At 37.9% G+C, this 16,894-nt stretch overlaps 1 protein-coding gene across 2 annotated transcripts; it reads right to left on the reverse strand.

Annotated features, from left to right (window-relative positions):
• Positions 1–4,552: 4,552 nt before the first annotated feature.
• LOC103937291 (B3 domain-containing transcription factor VRN1) lies at positions 4,553–7,621 on the reverse strand. 2 transcript variants are annotated; one of them, XM_048573202.1, is made up of 5 exons: positions 7,297–7,621; positions 5,385–5,925; positions 5,241–5,297; positions 4,959–5,158; positions 4,553–4,868 (listed from the first exon to the last, which is right to left on the reverse strand). In XM_048573202.1, the coding sequence occupies exons 1-5, from the start codon at positions 7,354–7,356 to the stop codon at positions 4,560–4,562; spliced, it is 1,167 nt and encodes a 388-aa protein (XP_048429159.1). In that variant the 5' UTR covers positions 7,357–7,621; the 3' UTR covers positions 4,553–4,559. The 2 variants fall into 2 exon arrangements, with proteins under 2 accessions (XP_048429159.1, XP_048429158.1); XM_048573201.1 differs by having other exon boundaries at positions 5,241–5,925.
• Between the last annotated feature and the right edge of the window lie 9,273 nt (positions 7,622–16,894).

Raw genomic sequence — 16,894 nt, forward strand, 5'->3', positions numbered from 1 at the left:
AAGTAGGGATCGTTCTAGACCGGGGATTAACTAGGGATGCTAATCAACACAAATAAGACTCAAAAACACTAAATTAGACTCTATAGACTCACAACTAACTTAAAACACTCAAAACGGCAACAAACAATCAAAAAGACTCAATTCTAGACCTAACAAGTGATTTTGACGAATATAAAACTTCACTTGACTCAAAAGAAGCTAAACTGACTCTAAACAACTCAACACTATCAAATAGACACAAAACTAACTCTATGGGGATACTTAGATGAAATTTAACTAACTTAGACTCAAAATAAACAATGGAGATAGATTTAAACTAGTTCTAACTAAAGGACACAACTCAATGTCAAGGGGGGTTTATTTGGACGAATTTAAACCTAACTTAACAGATTGCAAAACAACTTAAAAGACTTCAAATTAAGGTGAATTAAATCGGTGAAAGGCTAGTTAGAGGGTCCTTCTCCACACATGACATATGCATATAAACCAATTTCCAGTTATTATTCCTTTAGACTATGAATGACAACGCCCCAAGTTAATTGCATCGCACAACTAACCATTAGATTTTCCTTATTTCATTGAATTGAATCAATGCGCATTACAACCAAATTATCTTTCTCAAGTTCTCTATATGAAACGCATAATAAAGATACATATCAAAAGTCATTATGTTCTATGAAAATCATAAGCATTGACAAGGCATTCATCACTATGAAACGCATGAGACTCATACCAAGGATTTACTTAACACGATTGTGACTAGCAACCTCCACTACTTGTGAATATAAATGAATAACTATTACGTGAAACTCCCTTATACTCTAGCATCAAATTCATGCATGGAAATTAAGTGTCGACCCTCAACCAATATACATAAACAAGTTTTGATTACTTAGATAAGCAAATCACATTCAAGACTCAAGAAACAATAACTGGATGTAATCAATTCATATAAAACATATAATCATGGCTTCGAATTCACCTCTAACTAAAAAGAAATTAGTTCCTCATGTTCATCATAATTGAAAATCAAATTAAAATAAACATCAGACTAAAACTAAGGATAGAAAGAACCAAAAATGACCCATTCCAATAGCATGCACGGCACTCCCTTGGATGGCAAATTGCACAAGTCCTCTTCTCCTTCCTAGGGTGATGTGGTGTCAATTATGGTGTTTGATGGCTGAATGTATGAATGAATGGATGAGTGAATGAATGATTAAAACCTACGACAAAGGCTTGTATTTATAGGCTAGGTCTTGCACAATTTCTGAAGGAAAAGGATTGCACAATCCAATGGGAAAAGGACTAGGGTTTGGCAGAAACCAAGAGGGAAAAGGTTAAGAACCTGCGGCATTCAATTAGGATCAGGTATAGGCTTCTAGAAAGAATGTTTTAGAACATATTTCTAACTCTAAATCACCACACATGCGGCAAGGATGTAGGAGAGGGATTACAACTCCCAATTCACCAAGGAATGGCATATATGCGGCACACAAGGGATAAGGTCTCTAGAATCTGAGTTATGTATTAAAATGTATAATAATCCCTTATAAATAGTTAGAATTAAGACACAAACTGATTTGGATAAGATAAGATAGGATAATGCTAGATTTACGAAATAATAAGGTTGGTTAAGATAGGATAAGATAAGGTTGGATAATGTTCCTTATTTCTTGCTCTTTCCTTACCTTCTTTGTATTTGAACTTGTTTCTCCAGATTTGTAGCATATTCCTAGCCTCTCTTGACTTCAATTTCATCCATCCACCTTACTCCATATGCAAGCTATTCAATCCATGCCCAAAACTACTCCAAATGGCTCCAAAATGCACTTTCTTGCGTACTTTGCCATTAGGACCTAGAAACACACAAAAATAGCTTAAAACACTATAATAAGTAGTAATTAGCTGACTAAATGCAAAGAAACAACATAGCTAAGTAGTATAAATATGCTCCTATCACCAAACACCAAAAGAATGAGGACAATTGGGCTCATGCACTCGATTGTTCCTAGCATTTTGTATTCAGTTATGCATTTTCATGAACTTATTAGGCTAGCATTTTCTATATGGTTTTTTTTTTAGGGGCAGAACCAAAATTCAACTTGACGTATTGTAAGTTGCAGCTAATAAATTTCAACAACTTGACGTATTGTAACTTGCAGAACAATTAACATGTCTATGTATGTATCCTTAATTATTATTAGTTCAAAACACACAAAAATGTTCCCTCCAAATCTAGATCACCCCATGCCCTAAACCCTAAACCTTGCATAACCCCTTTCAAAGTTTTTCTTGGAATAAAAACAATTTTTTGAAGAAAATTTCTTTAATACTACATACCATTGAATGAAACGGAAAATTAATACCAAAGATTGAAATAAAAAAATATAAACAATTATAAATCAAATTTAGCTAAAACACCTGCAGCTTTGAAGCCATCCCTATTTTTAAACAACGTCCTATGTCTAAAAGAGGACTCCATGTGAAGTATATTTATGTCCAGGCTTGAAGTTTTCTATTTATCAACTTTCCAAAGTGGATTGATGTCTCCGTCTTATTCAAATAAAGAATGTAAAAATATTAAGGGCATATTTGGTATGCAATTTGAATCTAATTTTTGAACTCAAAAAAACAGTTTTTGGGTCTCAAGTCAATTATTCATTTTACAAAATTTGGTTTATAAATTTAGTCTCTCAAGCATTACCTTTTTTAAAAAATGAACACAAAACCAACTTAAAAAATTAACTTATTTGTGAAAAACACAAAAGATCAGTTTTTAAACTCAATTATCTCTCATCTTCTTTTTCTATCTTATCTCTTCCTTTTTTATTCCCTCTTTCCTCCTCTCTCACCTCTCTTCCTATGTGTTATGATTTTTTTTCTCTCCTCTCTCATCCGATCATTTCCTTTTCTCTCTCCTCTCTTCCAATTTATTATGATTTTTCTCTCTCTTGTTCCCTTCTCTTCTCTCTCTTTCGATCATTTCCCTCAACTTTCTATGTCTTTGTCTCCTATCTCTCCTTTTCTTTCCATTTTCCCTCTTCTCTTTCCCTTTCTTATTTCTTCAATTATTAAGATTTAAAAATAATTTTGAATTTCATACCAAACAAGTTTTAGGCTATCACTAGGCATAAAGTTGCATCACTAGAGTTGGATCATTGGGCATAGGTTAAGGTAGTTTAGGCTATTCTTAATTGACATGATATGTACACATCATTTGTTACAGTAATACACAAAATAGTACAAAAATGTAGTCTCCCTAATATTTTCCTTACTTGTATAAAGAAAAAGTGATCATCTTGAAAAGAAATCACATTTCTTTGACAAAAAAATAAAAAAAAAAGAAATCACATCAAATGGCAAAGATGGTGTTGATTTGGTTTGTTTATTTTCTTTTTGCCAAATACCAACCCATGAATTGGAAGGTCATCAACTACTTCCCTTGATCTCTAATGAGACATTGGAAAAAGTTGCCACCAAATAAAACTGAGCCGAAAGTGATAATATAGTGAGGCTTCTTTTTTCTTTTTCCTTTTTTCTTTCAAGTCTTTGGGTCACTGAGAGAATAGTGAGACTGTAAAGTGATGCACAGCCCAATACGACTTTGAATAAAATATAAAAAAGATAGCAAAAAGACGGTGATCAAAGAGAATCTGAATTCTATTTTTTTGACCATTTTTCCAAACCCTAATTGTATTATGCTTATTTTTTCTTCTTAATACCATTTGTGGATGCAATTGATAATATTACGAGAATTGTTATTAGCACTTCAAAAATCTCATTTTACACTCCAAACTTTGTATAATTAGAAACAAAAATATACTTGTCAGGAGTGTAAAATGAGATTTTTGAAATGCTAATAACAATTCTTGATATTATATGTTATAACATTCAATGATGATAAAGGCAATGCCATGACCACTTGCACACCTACCTTGTACCAATAATTCATTTTGAATACTGAACAAATTTAGCAAATGAAAGAAGGAAGACATCATTGAAACTACATATTGGTTGCACGGGAAAATTTCTCGTAGGGTAAGTAAGTCAATTGGACAGACACTCAAATTCGAACCATTCTCTCCGCAAAACACAGAACGTAATGTCAAACGAAGATCGTTGAATTTCTTTTAACAGTTTTCTTGTATGAGAATGGGTGGAAATCAGCTTGCTTGACCAAATTTAAAAGGTAAAAATCCGAAACAGAATTTAGAACTGGCAAAATTAATATCATCTGCAGGCAGCATCTTAATCCAGTCTTTGCTCTAACAATGATTAAGAGATGTATAGAAATGTGAAGCAATAACAGAGGAAAATGGAGACAATTAACATCACAGTATTCAACAATCTATTTACAGTGCTAGTCAAGACCCGAAATTTTGTATTTAAACTCCTACACAACGAAAAAAAAGTTCCCCTATGTCATCCTGAAAAGTTTTTGAGTATTAAATCTAAATAGATCTAAACACTTCTACATGAACAAATCAGATCACTACCCAGAGAGAAGAGATTCTTCGATACAGTTTAAACGTTCAAATTTACCAGCCACGTGCCCACTAATTTCTATTCGGTTTAGCTGGGGTGAGAATTTGCAGTTGAGGCTGGTTCACAAATCCTGCATCTTCAAGGACGCGAAATACAGTAACTTTCAGCACAATGTCCTTCATTTTGAGCAACTCAAAGACACAAACATCCCCCTCCCCCAGATTGTTATCCATCGTAAACTCATACCATCCCTGACTTAATTTTGCTCTACCTCCTCTATAAAGGCATCGGACTGACCATTGTCTGCCATCAGCGGACTGAAGTTTGATGAATCCTGAAACCCCATTTAAATTCTTTTCGGCAAAGCAGGATGGCAAATACTGCATGAGCAAAAAGGGAATTTTAAGCCGAGATGTAACAACTTAAATCAACAAGCAGAAGCAGTGTATCACATCATATTGAAGACTCACCATTATACAACCCCTATATAGGTAGGATGGTCGAAGGACCACCCTACAGAAAGGATTAACCGGCTCAAATGTTTTGGCTGCATTAATAGCCCTTTCTCTTTCTTCGGCTGTCACGGTTCTCTTCCTTGCAGATGCACTTTCATAAAATCGAAAGCGAATTTCCACTTCTTTTTCGTGTTGAGAAGAAGACTCCTCCACATCTGCACTCTCATAGAATTAATAAGGAGATTCGCATTTCCCATTAATGAAAAATGACAAACAGTACGAGTTCAGAGATCTTACTAGGATTAACCTTCCGCTTTTTTCTCACAGTCTTCTTTATGCTTCGTATGTCTTCACCTGGACTACGCAATTTGACTTCATCCACTGTCTTTTTAAGCTCTGTTACATTAAATTGAACACCAATATCTCGAGTAGATTCATTACCTGCTTGTAGATCATCACCCTTCGATAGATGCAGGTTCCCAGCATCATTCCAGTTCACACAATTCTTAGGTTTGGAACCATTAAACAAATTCTGCAGCGATGGAGGAGTACAATTTTTCCCAGGAGTCAGTTGATTTGTAGAGCCACCAAAGCACTTGTCTCTCAAAGAATCGGTAACAACGGATGTAGGGGAGGAACCCAAGATTTCAACAGAGTCATCATCTTCCATCTCTTCAAATACTTGATACCGGTAAACAGAACCTCCAGTACTACTAAGAGCATTAGGTTGATAGTTAATCTCAGCAGTTTTCAAATTAAATATATGGACAGTGAAAGATGAACGCCCTTCATATCTGAATGTTAAAAAGTATCCAACACGGATTGAATAATGTTCAATGAAATCCTGCCAACCACTGTGAAACCAAAACTTGTTGTCAACCTTCTTTACTCCCACATGCCAAACATGACCGTCAGGAACAGTGAGCGTAGCAATGGTAGATAGCTCGTTTCTGAATTTCTGGACAAAACTTTCCGGGATCCTCTACAATTATAAAATCAAGTTATAGCTAGGATAAAACGCCAACCCTGCAAAGTTGTATTGCTTTTTTTTTTTTTTTTTTTTTTTTTTTTAAATTTATAATATGCTATATCAGTGTGCAAATTTGCATAAACTGATAAACATGACATAAAAAGTGCAGATATATAACATAATATTCAATGTAAAAATGATTTTTTGCAAAATTGTATAAATCAAATTTCAAGTTTCAGGTCCAAGAAAGTGATTCTTAAACCAATCAGATAATTATATGAACATAACTTATGTTATTTGTATGAAACAAATCTCACGTCGTTTCAGAGGCCTTCCAATGGAATGAAGTCTGTCAGCCATGAAAAAAATTCGGAGACAAAAGTGACCAGAAAAGAAAGGCAGAAGTGAGTATTAAGAAGCAGATCACTTTTTGATACGAGCCAAAACAATCAGACTGGAGAGACTAGAAATGGAGTAAGGTGAACGCTATTACCACAATTTGGGGAATGAATTATACATGTGAAAACTAGTGGACAACTTCTTTATTTGCTAAGAATTCATAAATTCAAAGTTGCTAATGTACAGTTGCAACTTTTCTGACGGATAGTAGAGCGCTACAACTCTATTTTTGTTTCTTCAACGAGTAGCAGAGATTAAGAAAAATAGTTGAAATCTCAAGCGATTTTCGTTACAAACTAGATTATCATTTTAGTCCAAATAATTTGTATCTAGTTAGACACTTATATGTGCAAGACTCGCTCTACCCCGATAAAATTCCTACCAGGAATAGACCCATCTATCATGTATCATCAATTGTTGCCAGAAGATTTTCCGGGTTTCAACTTACAATAACTTTCCATCTACCTAAACGGAGCAGAACCGATATCAAATCCATATTTTCACTCCAGCAACACAAAGTTAGCAGCCATACAAAGCCATTCTACTGAGCTGGTTTTTGATTACCTTCCTAACATTAGAAATATCATGAAGGAAATTTAAAATAAAATAAAATAAAACAAAAACCTTGTTTAAATAGAATTCAACTATGTAACGAAACAAGTTCCTCCGATTTGTAGAACAACCTGCGACGAAAATTTAAAGAAAATATCTAAACAACCTTGAATTACCATACAACCAAACCAAAGTTCAACCTTTTATGTTTTTACCCACCCACCCAAAAGAAATACAGACAAGACACAGTATTTGAAGGGTCTTTTACTCTCTTAAGTAGGTCTGCAAAATCCTCCAGAAACAGAAGAAAAAATCCTAATTTTCCATCTGCGTTCCACACACACCCCAAATTTCTCAGTAAACCAAAAAAAAAACCCAAACAGCTGAGCACACAATTAAAAAGCAAACTATGAAGAGAGTAAGAGAATGTACCAGCTGTTTGGCTTGGAGAGTAGAAGACACAATCAGCTTGTGAAAATAAGGGGGCCTCATTTCAGTGTTTCTTTTTTTTTTTTTTGGGTTTTTGGTTTTTGGTAGCAGGAAGGTTTTTTTTCTTTTTGGTTGGGTGGGTGGGTGGGGGGGTTGGTTGTGGTGGTTTTGGGGGAGAGGGGAAGGCTGTTCTGTGAATCTGTGTGTCCTTTGTTTTCAGATCTGCGTTTTAACCCTACACAGAACCCACAGGCCTACTACACAAAAGCACTTCTGCAGAAACAGGATTTAGGAGTCAAAGTTTCCTTTTCCAAAAGCAAAGAAAAACCTGTGTAGATACATATCTGCTACTTGACCTAAAAGTTGAAGGAGTCCAAGCTGGGTCCATGTCCATCACCTGCCTCAGTCCGTTTGTGTACGGATCGGGTCGGGTTCCACAGAACAAGTCAACAAGTGAGCGCCAGTTTAGGATTGCTATGTTTTTAAAAAAAATTGTTTTTGCTATACTTTAGTAATAATCAATTGTAAAATAAAGGTGATGAACGTTTGGTTAACTAAATTTTAAAAGTGTTGTGAGTATAAAAAACAGTGTAAAAGCGTTTGGTATAATTTAATGTAAAAGTGATATAATTATATATAATAACAAATGGACATAGTAGTAGGAGTGGGGTTGACAACAGTGGTGGTGGTGGAAAAAATTGTGGTTGTAATGACGGTGATGGTGTAAGAGGATAAACTAATTACTCTCCAGTGCGTGAGGATAAACTAATTGCTCTCTAGTGCAAGAAGGTAAACCAATTTCCCAACATCCATATGGGTAAGTTCTCCAGTGTGAGTGTAATAACCCTTACCCAAATAATTTAATTTTTTTATTGGGCCAAGCCCAGCCCCCTTTTTGAGTTAACCTAAGGCCCAAGGTTAGGTCTAATGACCCAACCCGTGAGCCATATCCTCTTCCTTCCTCATTTTCTGAAAAACTTAGTTTTCTCTCTCTCTCTCTCTAACTCTCGAAAACATTCACTCTCCCCAAAGCTTCGAGAGCTTTCGTCCCCCTCCCTTTTCAAAATCTAAACAAATCCAGCAAACTAACCACATACCTAGAATCCTTAGGGCTTGAGGAACTCAACTATAAACCTGCATGCGTCATTAGAACACCTCTTTGTGTTCTACCATTGAAGTCGAGAGCTTCAACTTTCTGAAACTCGAACACAGGTGAGGTTCATCCCTACTTTTTCTTCTAAATTTTTGGGTTCGCATGTTGGGTTTATGACTTCGTGTGAAAACCAAAGTTTGAATTTGTGGGTTTTCTGTGTTCTAAACCCCAAAACTCGACGAGAAAATCCATCGAAGCTCGTACACAAACTCGGCCAATCTCGATCCCATTTGATCCTATTTGTGGTAAAATCCTGTTTCTCTTCTCTCTCAACATCATTTTCATGTTTTAACATCCTGCTTTTACTTACTTTTACGTCCAAATTGGAATCGGGACGAATTCCAATCACGTTTCCAGCGCTCTTCCCCGACCAGCATGCAGGCTCTTCGGGCCTTTCAGGACACCCACGGGCTTTGGGCCCATAGACCAAACCCAACCCGTTCTATTTTCTTTTTATTTAAATTTTTGTTATTTATTTTATTGACCCAAAAGGCCTTGGGCCGTTTTTAGTTAAAAAGGGCTTAAAGCTCGGCCCTGTGTGTGAAGCCTTTGGGTTGTGGACTGGATTGAATGTGTGTGTGTCTGTGTGAATATGTGTGGTGCACATGTGTGTGTGCATGTCGTGCATGTGTGTGTGTCCGTGTGAGTGTGTGTAGTGCACTTGTGTGTGTGTGCATGCCCTGCATGTATGTGTGTCTGTGTGAGTGTGTGTGGTGCACGTGTGCATGTGTGTGTGCATGTCGTGCATGTGTGTGTCCGTGTGAGTGCGTGTGGTGCACGTGTGTGTGTGTGTGTGTGTGTGTGTGTGTGGGTTTGGGTTTAAGCCCAAACCACCCCTTTTCACCCTAACCCTTTTTTAACCAAAACCTTAATAGGAGCATATTTAGGCGACTTAGCTAGGTTATTCTTGTGCATTTGTGCTATTATTTCCTAGTTAATATCGTATTACAACTCAATTTCGTGTGTTTGTAGGTCCTATGGGTCAAAGTACCAAGAAAGTGCATTTTGGTGCATTTTGGAGCAATTTTGGACACTATGTGGATAGCTTACATATGGGCCAACATGGATGGACGAATTTGGACTTCAAGAGGCTAGAAAATGTGATAAGATGAGGAAGGAACTAAGCTAGGGACAAAGTGGATAAGGGATGAGCTCAAAAGAGGAAACCCTATCCAAAACCTTATCTAACCTTATCCAACTTTATCCAAAACATTATCCAAACCTTATCTCATCTTATCCCATCCAAACCTTATCATGTCTTAATCCTAATTGCAAGGGGACCTAAATAGGTAATTCTAGAACCTATTTCTAGAAGCATCCTAGTCTAGAAGGCCCAAATCAGCCACAAAACCCATTCTTTCTAGAAACCCTAGAAAAGTGGCGCCCCAAACCTTTCTAGAAGGCCTTGCCTTGCCTTGCAAGCCAAGACACCCTTTCCCTCACTTGTGCCGCACCTTCCTAAGCCCAATTTCCTTTGGATTCTGATTTCTAGGGCCTAATCCCTTTTGGAGTTGGGTTACACAAGCCTATTATGAAACTAAGTGGGCCAAAACCTCCTCCTAGGTGGATTTGATTAACCATAGCCGAATTCTAGGGCCCTAGTCCACTAAATCTGTTAAGCCTAACCCTAATCTACTTAACCCTAGGACTATTGATGCGAGAATTATATGCACACAAATTAAACCCTCTTTTTGTCAATTGTAGTGAAGTGTATAAGTAGGGATCGTTCTGGACCGGGGATTAGGAGGGATTGTTAATCACTTGGATTTGACTTAAAAACGTAGAAACACAATATAAAACAATATTTAATGCTCAAAGAATGCAAAACTAAAAATAAGAAAGATTAAGACTAAAACTTAAACAAAATAAGGGGGGATTGGATTTGGACGAATTTACTAAAATAAATACTTAGACACAAAACAAATTGTGAATATGGATTTGACGGAAATGAATGGATGGGAAGCTAGCTAAGGGGTTCTTCTCCACATATGTTATACTTGCATACAAGATTGATTCTCAGTTGGTCTTTCGATAAATTATGATACTCAACACTCCGGATTAATTAGGTCCGCTTAAATTAACCGTCAAGTTTTCCTTAAGTTAATGAATTGGATGGGTTTGCGCAACGCAATTCACAACATTCTCCAAAAGTCCTTTACGTGAATAGCACAATAAAGATACAATCAAAGATCATTAAGCATTATGAAAACTATAAGTGTTGACGAGGCATTCGTTACTATGATGAGCATGAAACTCGTGCCAAGAATATGTTTAACACGATTGTTTATAAGCAACCTCCACTACTTGTGAATATAAGTTCATAACGATTAGGTGAAATTCACTTATATTCTAGCGTCATATTTATGCATGAAAATTAAGCGCGCATTCTTAATAAACATTCATAAATAAGCTATCAATCAAACGGTTAAACAAATTGAATCCACAACTTATGAAATTCCAACGAAAGTTAATCAATTCATATTGCAAATATAAACATAGTTTCGAATCACCCCCTACCTAAAGGGGGTTTAGTTCCTCATAACCTTGAAATCAAAGAAACACCTAAACATTCCAACAACTCAAAGCTTGAATTGTATGAACGTTTAAGCACTCTTCTCTTCCATACATACAACACAAAGAGAATTAAAATGAAACTTTGAAATCAAAGAAACACCTAAACATTCCAACAATTCAAGCTTTGAGTTGTATGAACGTTTAGGCACTCTTCTCTTCCTCGTTGTTGTAGCACAAGGTTTAAGGGATGTTGTTGGTGTATTGAATGGATTGGGGAATTTATGGAAATGGAAGAAATGGAGGAGAAATGGAAGGGAAAGCTTGCGGCCAAAGGGAGAGGAATGGATGATTTTGAAGAGTGTTGTGTTGTGAGTGAAAAATGAGGAATGCCTTGAATGATGAGAATGCAAGGTATTTATAGGAGTAGTGGAGGGAACATATGGCTGCAATGCATGTGATAAAAGACTAGGAAAGTGGGTGGAAAGCTGAAATTTTCACAAGGGGGCCAAAGGGATCCCACGGCAAAGGAAAGAATTTGATGCATGTGGGCTGATTTGTTTGTTGAAGAAACATGTGTTTGGGAAGCTTTCTTGCTCATTTTCTGGATGCAATGATGAAAAGTTTAATAAATAATGCATGTAGGTGGCTGAAATGATGAAGAATGAGTGGTGGAAATGCAAGGGAAAGCTAGAAATACATGTGAAGATGTTGGAATTTCACAAGGTGAAGTGCACGGCAATGATGCTTGTTTGTTGATGAAAATGTGTTGGTTGCATGTTTGTGGATGAATGGGGTGTAAAGGTGGCTGCAAGGTTGAATGATTAAATGTGCATGTGGGTTGAAATGCAAGGTGAATGAATAATGAATGCATGTGTTGATGAAATTACATTTGGAAAGCTGAAATGTGGAGGGGATGCACGGCATGGATGTTTTGGTGTGTGAATGGTTATTGTTTTGCATGTGAAGTGTGTTGTGAATGTATGTGGGTTAAATGATTAAAGGGGGTGGAAGATGGATGAATGATGGATGAATGGAATGAAATGTGTATGCACGGTTTTGGTATGGAGAAAGGGGTGAATGTGCATGTGGGAGATGGAATGGAATGTATGTGAATTATGTTGGGAAAGCTATGAATGTGCATGGCACAAAGGTGTGGATGATTTATGAATGCATGTGGGTGAATGATTTGTGGTGCAATGATGAAGAGTGAATAAAGAATGCATGTAGGGTTAGCTAGGAAAGTGGGAATGTGGTTGAATGATTAAAGGGACATGCATGTGGCTTGTTTGATTGCTTGGTGAGATGATGCATGCTTGTAGTTTAGGGTGTTGAATATGGATTTGCATGGCATTTGAATTGATTGTGGGCTTTTGGAATTGGAAGGAAATGCATGGCAAAGGGCTTGGTTTAAGAGAGAATGGGCTAGGCCCTTTGTTTTATGTCCAAAATGAATACAAGGCCTTCAAATTCGTCCAACATTTTGGCTCCAATCATATGCCATCCATTCCAAGCCCAATTTTGCTCCAAAATGCTCCAAAATGCATCTTTTTTCTTCCTTAAGCCCTTAGAACCTGAAAACACACAAAAGAAGCATAAAGGACTAAAATAACTAGAGAAACATAACGTAAATGCACGAGAACAAGCCGTTTAAGTCGCATGAATATGCTCCTATCAAACTCCCCCACACTTATCTTTTGCTAGTCCTCGAGCAAAACAGAAAGAAAAACAAAACAAAACGAAACGAAACAAAACAAATAAAACACACCTAAACCTTCCAACAATCGTCTTAGGGATTTCCAATGCACATGACAAGTTAAAAATCATCATTCCCACAGATTTTAGTCATCTTCACACTTAAGTACATTCTTAATCATAGTCACCATATACTAGTTCACAATTAAGCATTTAAAACCATGTTTTGAATGTAGTAACATGCCTTAGAGAATTTGCTCAATTCCTTACAAGATATGCACTCAATTTTCACTCAGATTTTCTAACTACACACCCTACACTAAGTATATGTGAGAAGATTGATGTAAATATGAAAACGAACACTCACATATATGTATCACAAGGAACGCAATTTCTGGAGTTAATAAGCATGTTTAGATATGATCTCATGAATGGAATGCTACTACTTAGACGCGAGAACCAGTGACACCATATGCTCATACCAAGTTCAAACTCCACAAATTGAAACACATAACACTCAAGATTGAAGTCACGGGTTGTAATGGGGCTTGGGGTGTGTGGATAACAAAGAAGGGATATGGAAAACAAAGGTTCTTAAAGAAATAGTGAGCAAGACAATTGAATCAACTTAGAATTCACTCAACTTTGGAACAAAAAGGGAGACAATTTAGGGCCAGAATTGGTGTTTTGAGCCCTTTCTTCAATCACTCATTCTTTCATTTTTCAAGCTCTTTTTTTTTTTTTTTTTTTTTTTTTTTTTTTTTTTTTTTTGTTTGAAACTCAAAACATACTTAAGAACAAGCATTCCTTCCCCCACACTTATTTTCTTGCATAATGTTTCTCAAAAGGAATTCATTTAAGTTATGCTCACTATCTTTTAAGAACAAGGGTGTGGATTGTCCTAAACTAGGCTAGGTGAGGAAAATGTGGGTAAACAAAGAATAAATGCTACACAAGGCTCAACGGGGTTAAAACTTATAACAAATACGAAATATGGGAAGTGAGGCTATTTGGCTATGGTGGCAACTACACAACTTCATCTTGATATATGTTATGCAAATCAATAACATGCTTTGAATGAAATGGGCATGAGTTCTAGCATTTGGAACTATATGATGAAACGCCTTCTAAGTAGTAACCAAGCAAAGAGTAATGAGATCATGCAACGACTTTAGAAAACAAGAAATCACAGATTATACTCTCCAAAGAACGTTATAGGCTTAAGTCTCTCAGGGTTGTAGCGTTTGTTTGAGTTCCTTCCTTCAAGCATGTTACAAAAACGAATTTTTCTTTTATGATTGCATGTGAAGTCATACATTATAACCATAATCAAGCATATACCAAGAGTAAATCAAACTTTTCTCCATGTTTATAACTCTTTTCAACAGTCATGCAATTAGAAACCAAATCCTTATTATTGTGTTGGAAGGTGACCTACGACACAAAAACGACTCAAAACACTCTTTTTAGGCTTTTCAAAACATGTTTTTCAAATTTTTATGTGATTTTCAAAATTTTAAGTCAAAACACACTAAACACACTTAAAAACAGCAAGAAACAACATTTGAGGTTTATGGTGGATAAAACCCTACGAATTTGCATCAAAACACTTTAATAACTCCCCCACACTTAAATCAAACATTGTCCTCAATGTTAAAAACCACACTAAACACAAACAAACATATAAACAGCAATTAAACATACTAAACATGGCTGAATGTATCTAACAAAGAGAAGAGTTTAGAAATGCAAATCTGGTTGTGGAGTGTTCGTTCCATCTTCTCCTTGATCATTGCAGTGAGGCTTGGATCTTTGTGATTCCACAGGCTTACTCTTGAACTGCGCTGCTCCCATCGTTGATTTTCCTTTGTGCTACTCTTGAACTGGGCAGCAGGCTTCCTTTCGTCTCCCCCGAAGGTCTGAGCTTCCTCCTCTTATCTGTTTCTTTGTTCAATCTCTCCAATTCGTATTGAAGAGGGTTAGAGGATAGCTTAGCAAAGCTAGGTAAGCAACCAGGGAATAGAGTCCAGATAGACTCCAAGTGCCGGCTGATTGCTTATTTCACTTTGCCATGCAAGTAATATCAAGGACAAAGGAAAAGACAGGGAAAAAGCATGATATGAGATACCTTTGCTTTTGCCCTTGATGATATGAGATACCTTTGCTTTTGAAGAAGCGGTGAATGAATCAGCACATGTATGTGTTGTGCTGCTTCCTCCTGGATCATCTGTACTCCAGGCATCTGGTATCATCTTTGGGAAAGAAGAGAGAATGGAGTATCTCGAAAGGCTTTGCTGGGAGTGCACCCTCAGAGGTGAGAAAGAGTTGGGCATTTTCTTCAGTTCTGTCTTGCCAAAAAAAAATGAAGGTCGACATATATAGGGAATTCAATAGCAAGTGGTGATACTGTGCTTTTACCGTTGTCGACAAACATTTTGATCCCGCAAATCCGGCTTTTTGGAATAGTGACGACTCCTCGATCTTTGAAGACGTCTATTCGATAAGGCTGCACGCGCTTTCTGAAAAGCAGAGAAAGCGTCGCCGAACTTTGCGCCTGTCGGCTAAAGACGTGTAGCTGCGATGATGGCCTCCACGTGTTGAACGCGTTTTCTGAAAAGCTGAGGGAGCGTCGCCGAACTTTGCACCTCAAATTCCGGCTTTTTGAATCGGTGGACGCGTTGCCTTGGCCTTTTATAGAGCTATCGATCACCGCCAACTTACACACTCTGAAGATTTCCCATTCTGAAAAAAAAATTGGTTCCGGCCTTTCGAAAATTTACTCCGTCCACCCCTTCTTTTTGAACACTTTTGAAAAATGGCAAACCCATCGAACCTTAGCTTAGAATTGAGTCTCCGCAGTGATTCGGGCGTGCCGCAACAAGATAACGTATGGCGCCCTTCTTTCTTATCTTCTGACGGTCCTCTTACAGTTGAAGACTCCGTGATGCAGGACGCCACAACAGCTACGATAGTAGCTCGGAACCTCCTCACTCCCAGAGATAGTCAGCTGCTTTCAGGACGGTCCGATCAGTTGGCCGTTCAAGAGTCCCTGGCTCTCAGCGTGCAGTGCGCAGGCTCTGTGTCCAACATGGGCCAACGCCTCCTTGCTCGCTCCCGTCAGGTTGAATCTTTGATGGCGGAGGTTGAGATCCTGAAACAAGAGATCAAACAACTTAAGTATGAGAATAGAACTTTGCATGTGCTTGCCAATAACTATTCGTCGGGCATGAAGAGGAAGCTTGATGAGATGCTGGAATCTCAAGGTCGGATGCAAAGTGACCGTCAACGGCTTGCGTCTTTCTTCCAGGGGCACCTCTTTCCTGGGTCATCCAGCGTTCCGCCAAGTATTGGGGCCTGGAATGCTCTATATCCTATGCCTCCCGCTCCTATGCCTTCTGCTCCGATGCCTCTTGCTCCGATGCCTCCTGCTTCGACGCCTTCCGCTCCGATGCCTCTTGCTCCGATGCCTTCCGCTTCTAGAGTTTTGCCTCGTGGCGGGTCTTCACGCAAACAAAAACAAAAACAACCTTTGTGAAGCTCCATTTGTTAGATACATTTGTAATTTCTCGAAAATTAATGAAAAAGCTTTGTTTTATTCACTGTATTGGGTTGCCTCCCAAGTAGCGCTTTCTTTTACGTCTTGCAGCCGGACGGTACCTCCATTTAAGCTTGACTGGGTTCCACGGCATGGAGGGGTACCTCCTCCACGACATGCTCCTCAAACATCTCGTAATAGGGCTTCAATCGATGCCCATTCACTTTGAATTCTTGCTGCGTCCTTGAACTTTTGATTTGTACTGCACCATGAGAGAAAACATTAGTGACAATAAAAGGGCCAACCCACTTTGAACGTAACTTACCGGGGAATAATCGAAGACGAGAGTTGAATAACAACACTTTCTGCCCAATTGAGAAGGTTTTGCCTCTAATCATCTTGTCATGGACGGCCTTGGTCTTCTCCTTGTAAATCCGGGCATTCTCATACGCTTCATGCCTAATCTCTTCAAGCTCGCTCAATTGTAGCTTCCTATGGTTTCCAGCCGCGTCCACATCCATATTGAAGGTCTTGACCGCCCAATGTGCCTTGTGCTCAAGCTCTACGGGTAGATGGCACGGCTTGCCATAGACTAGCCGAAATGGGGACATACCAATGGGTGTTTTGTACGCCGTTCGATAGGCCCATAGTGCATCCTCCAAGCGCAAGCTCCAATCTTTTCTATTCGGTCCAACGGTCTTTTCCAG

The sequence above is a fragment of a genome, unplaced genomic scaffold (assembly GCF_019419815.1).
Source record: "Pyrus x bretschneideri cultivar Hongxiangsu unplaced genomic scaffold, Pyrus_bretschneideri_v1 Contig64, whole genome shotgun sequence".
NCBI classification, from domain to species: domain Eukaryota; kingdom Viridiplantae; phylum Streptophyta; class Magnoliopsida; order Rosales; family Rosaceae; genus Pyrus; species Pyrus x bretschneideri.

Bases quoted from the DNA above. Each gene is read 5' to 3' on its own strand.
- LOC103937291 (XM_048573201.1), bottom strand. From the start codon at position 7,356: ATGAGGCCCCCTTATTTTCACAAGCTGATTGTGTCTTCTACTCTCCAA. The intron at 5,926-7,296 runs GTACATTCTCTT...TTATAATTGTAG, and splicing joins CTCTCCAAGCCAAACAGCTG to AGGATCCCGGAAAGTTTTGT. The intron at 5,159-5,240 runs GTAAGATCTCTG...ATGAGAGTGCAG, and splicing joins AAAGCGGAAGGTTAATCCTA to ATGTGGAGGAGTCTTCTTCT.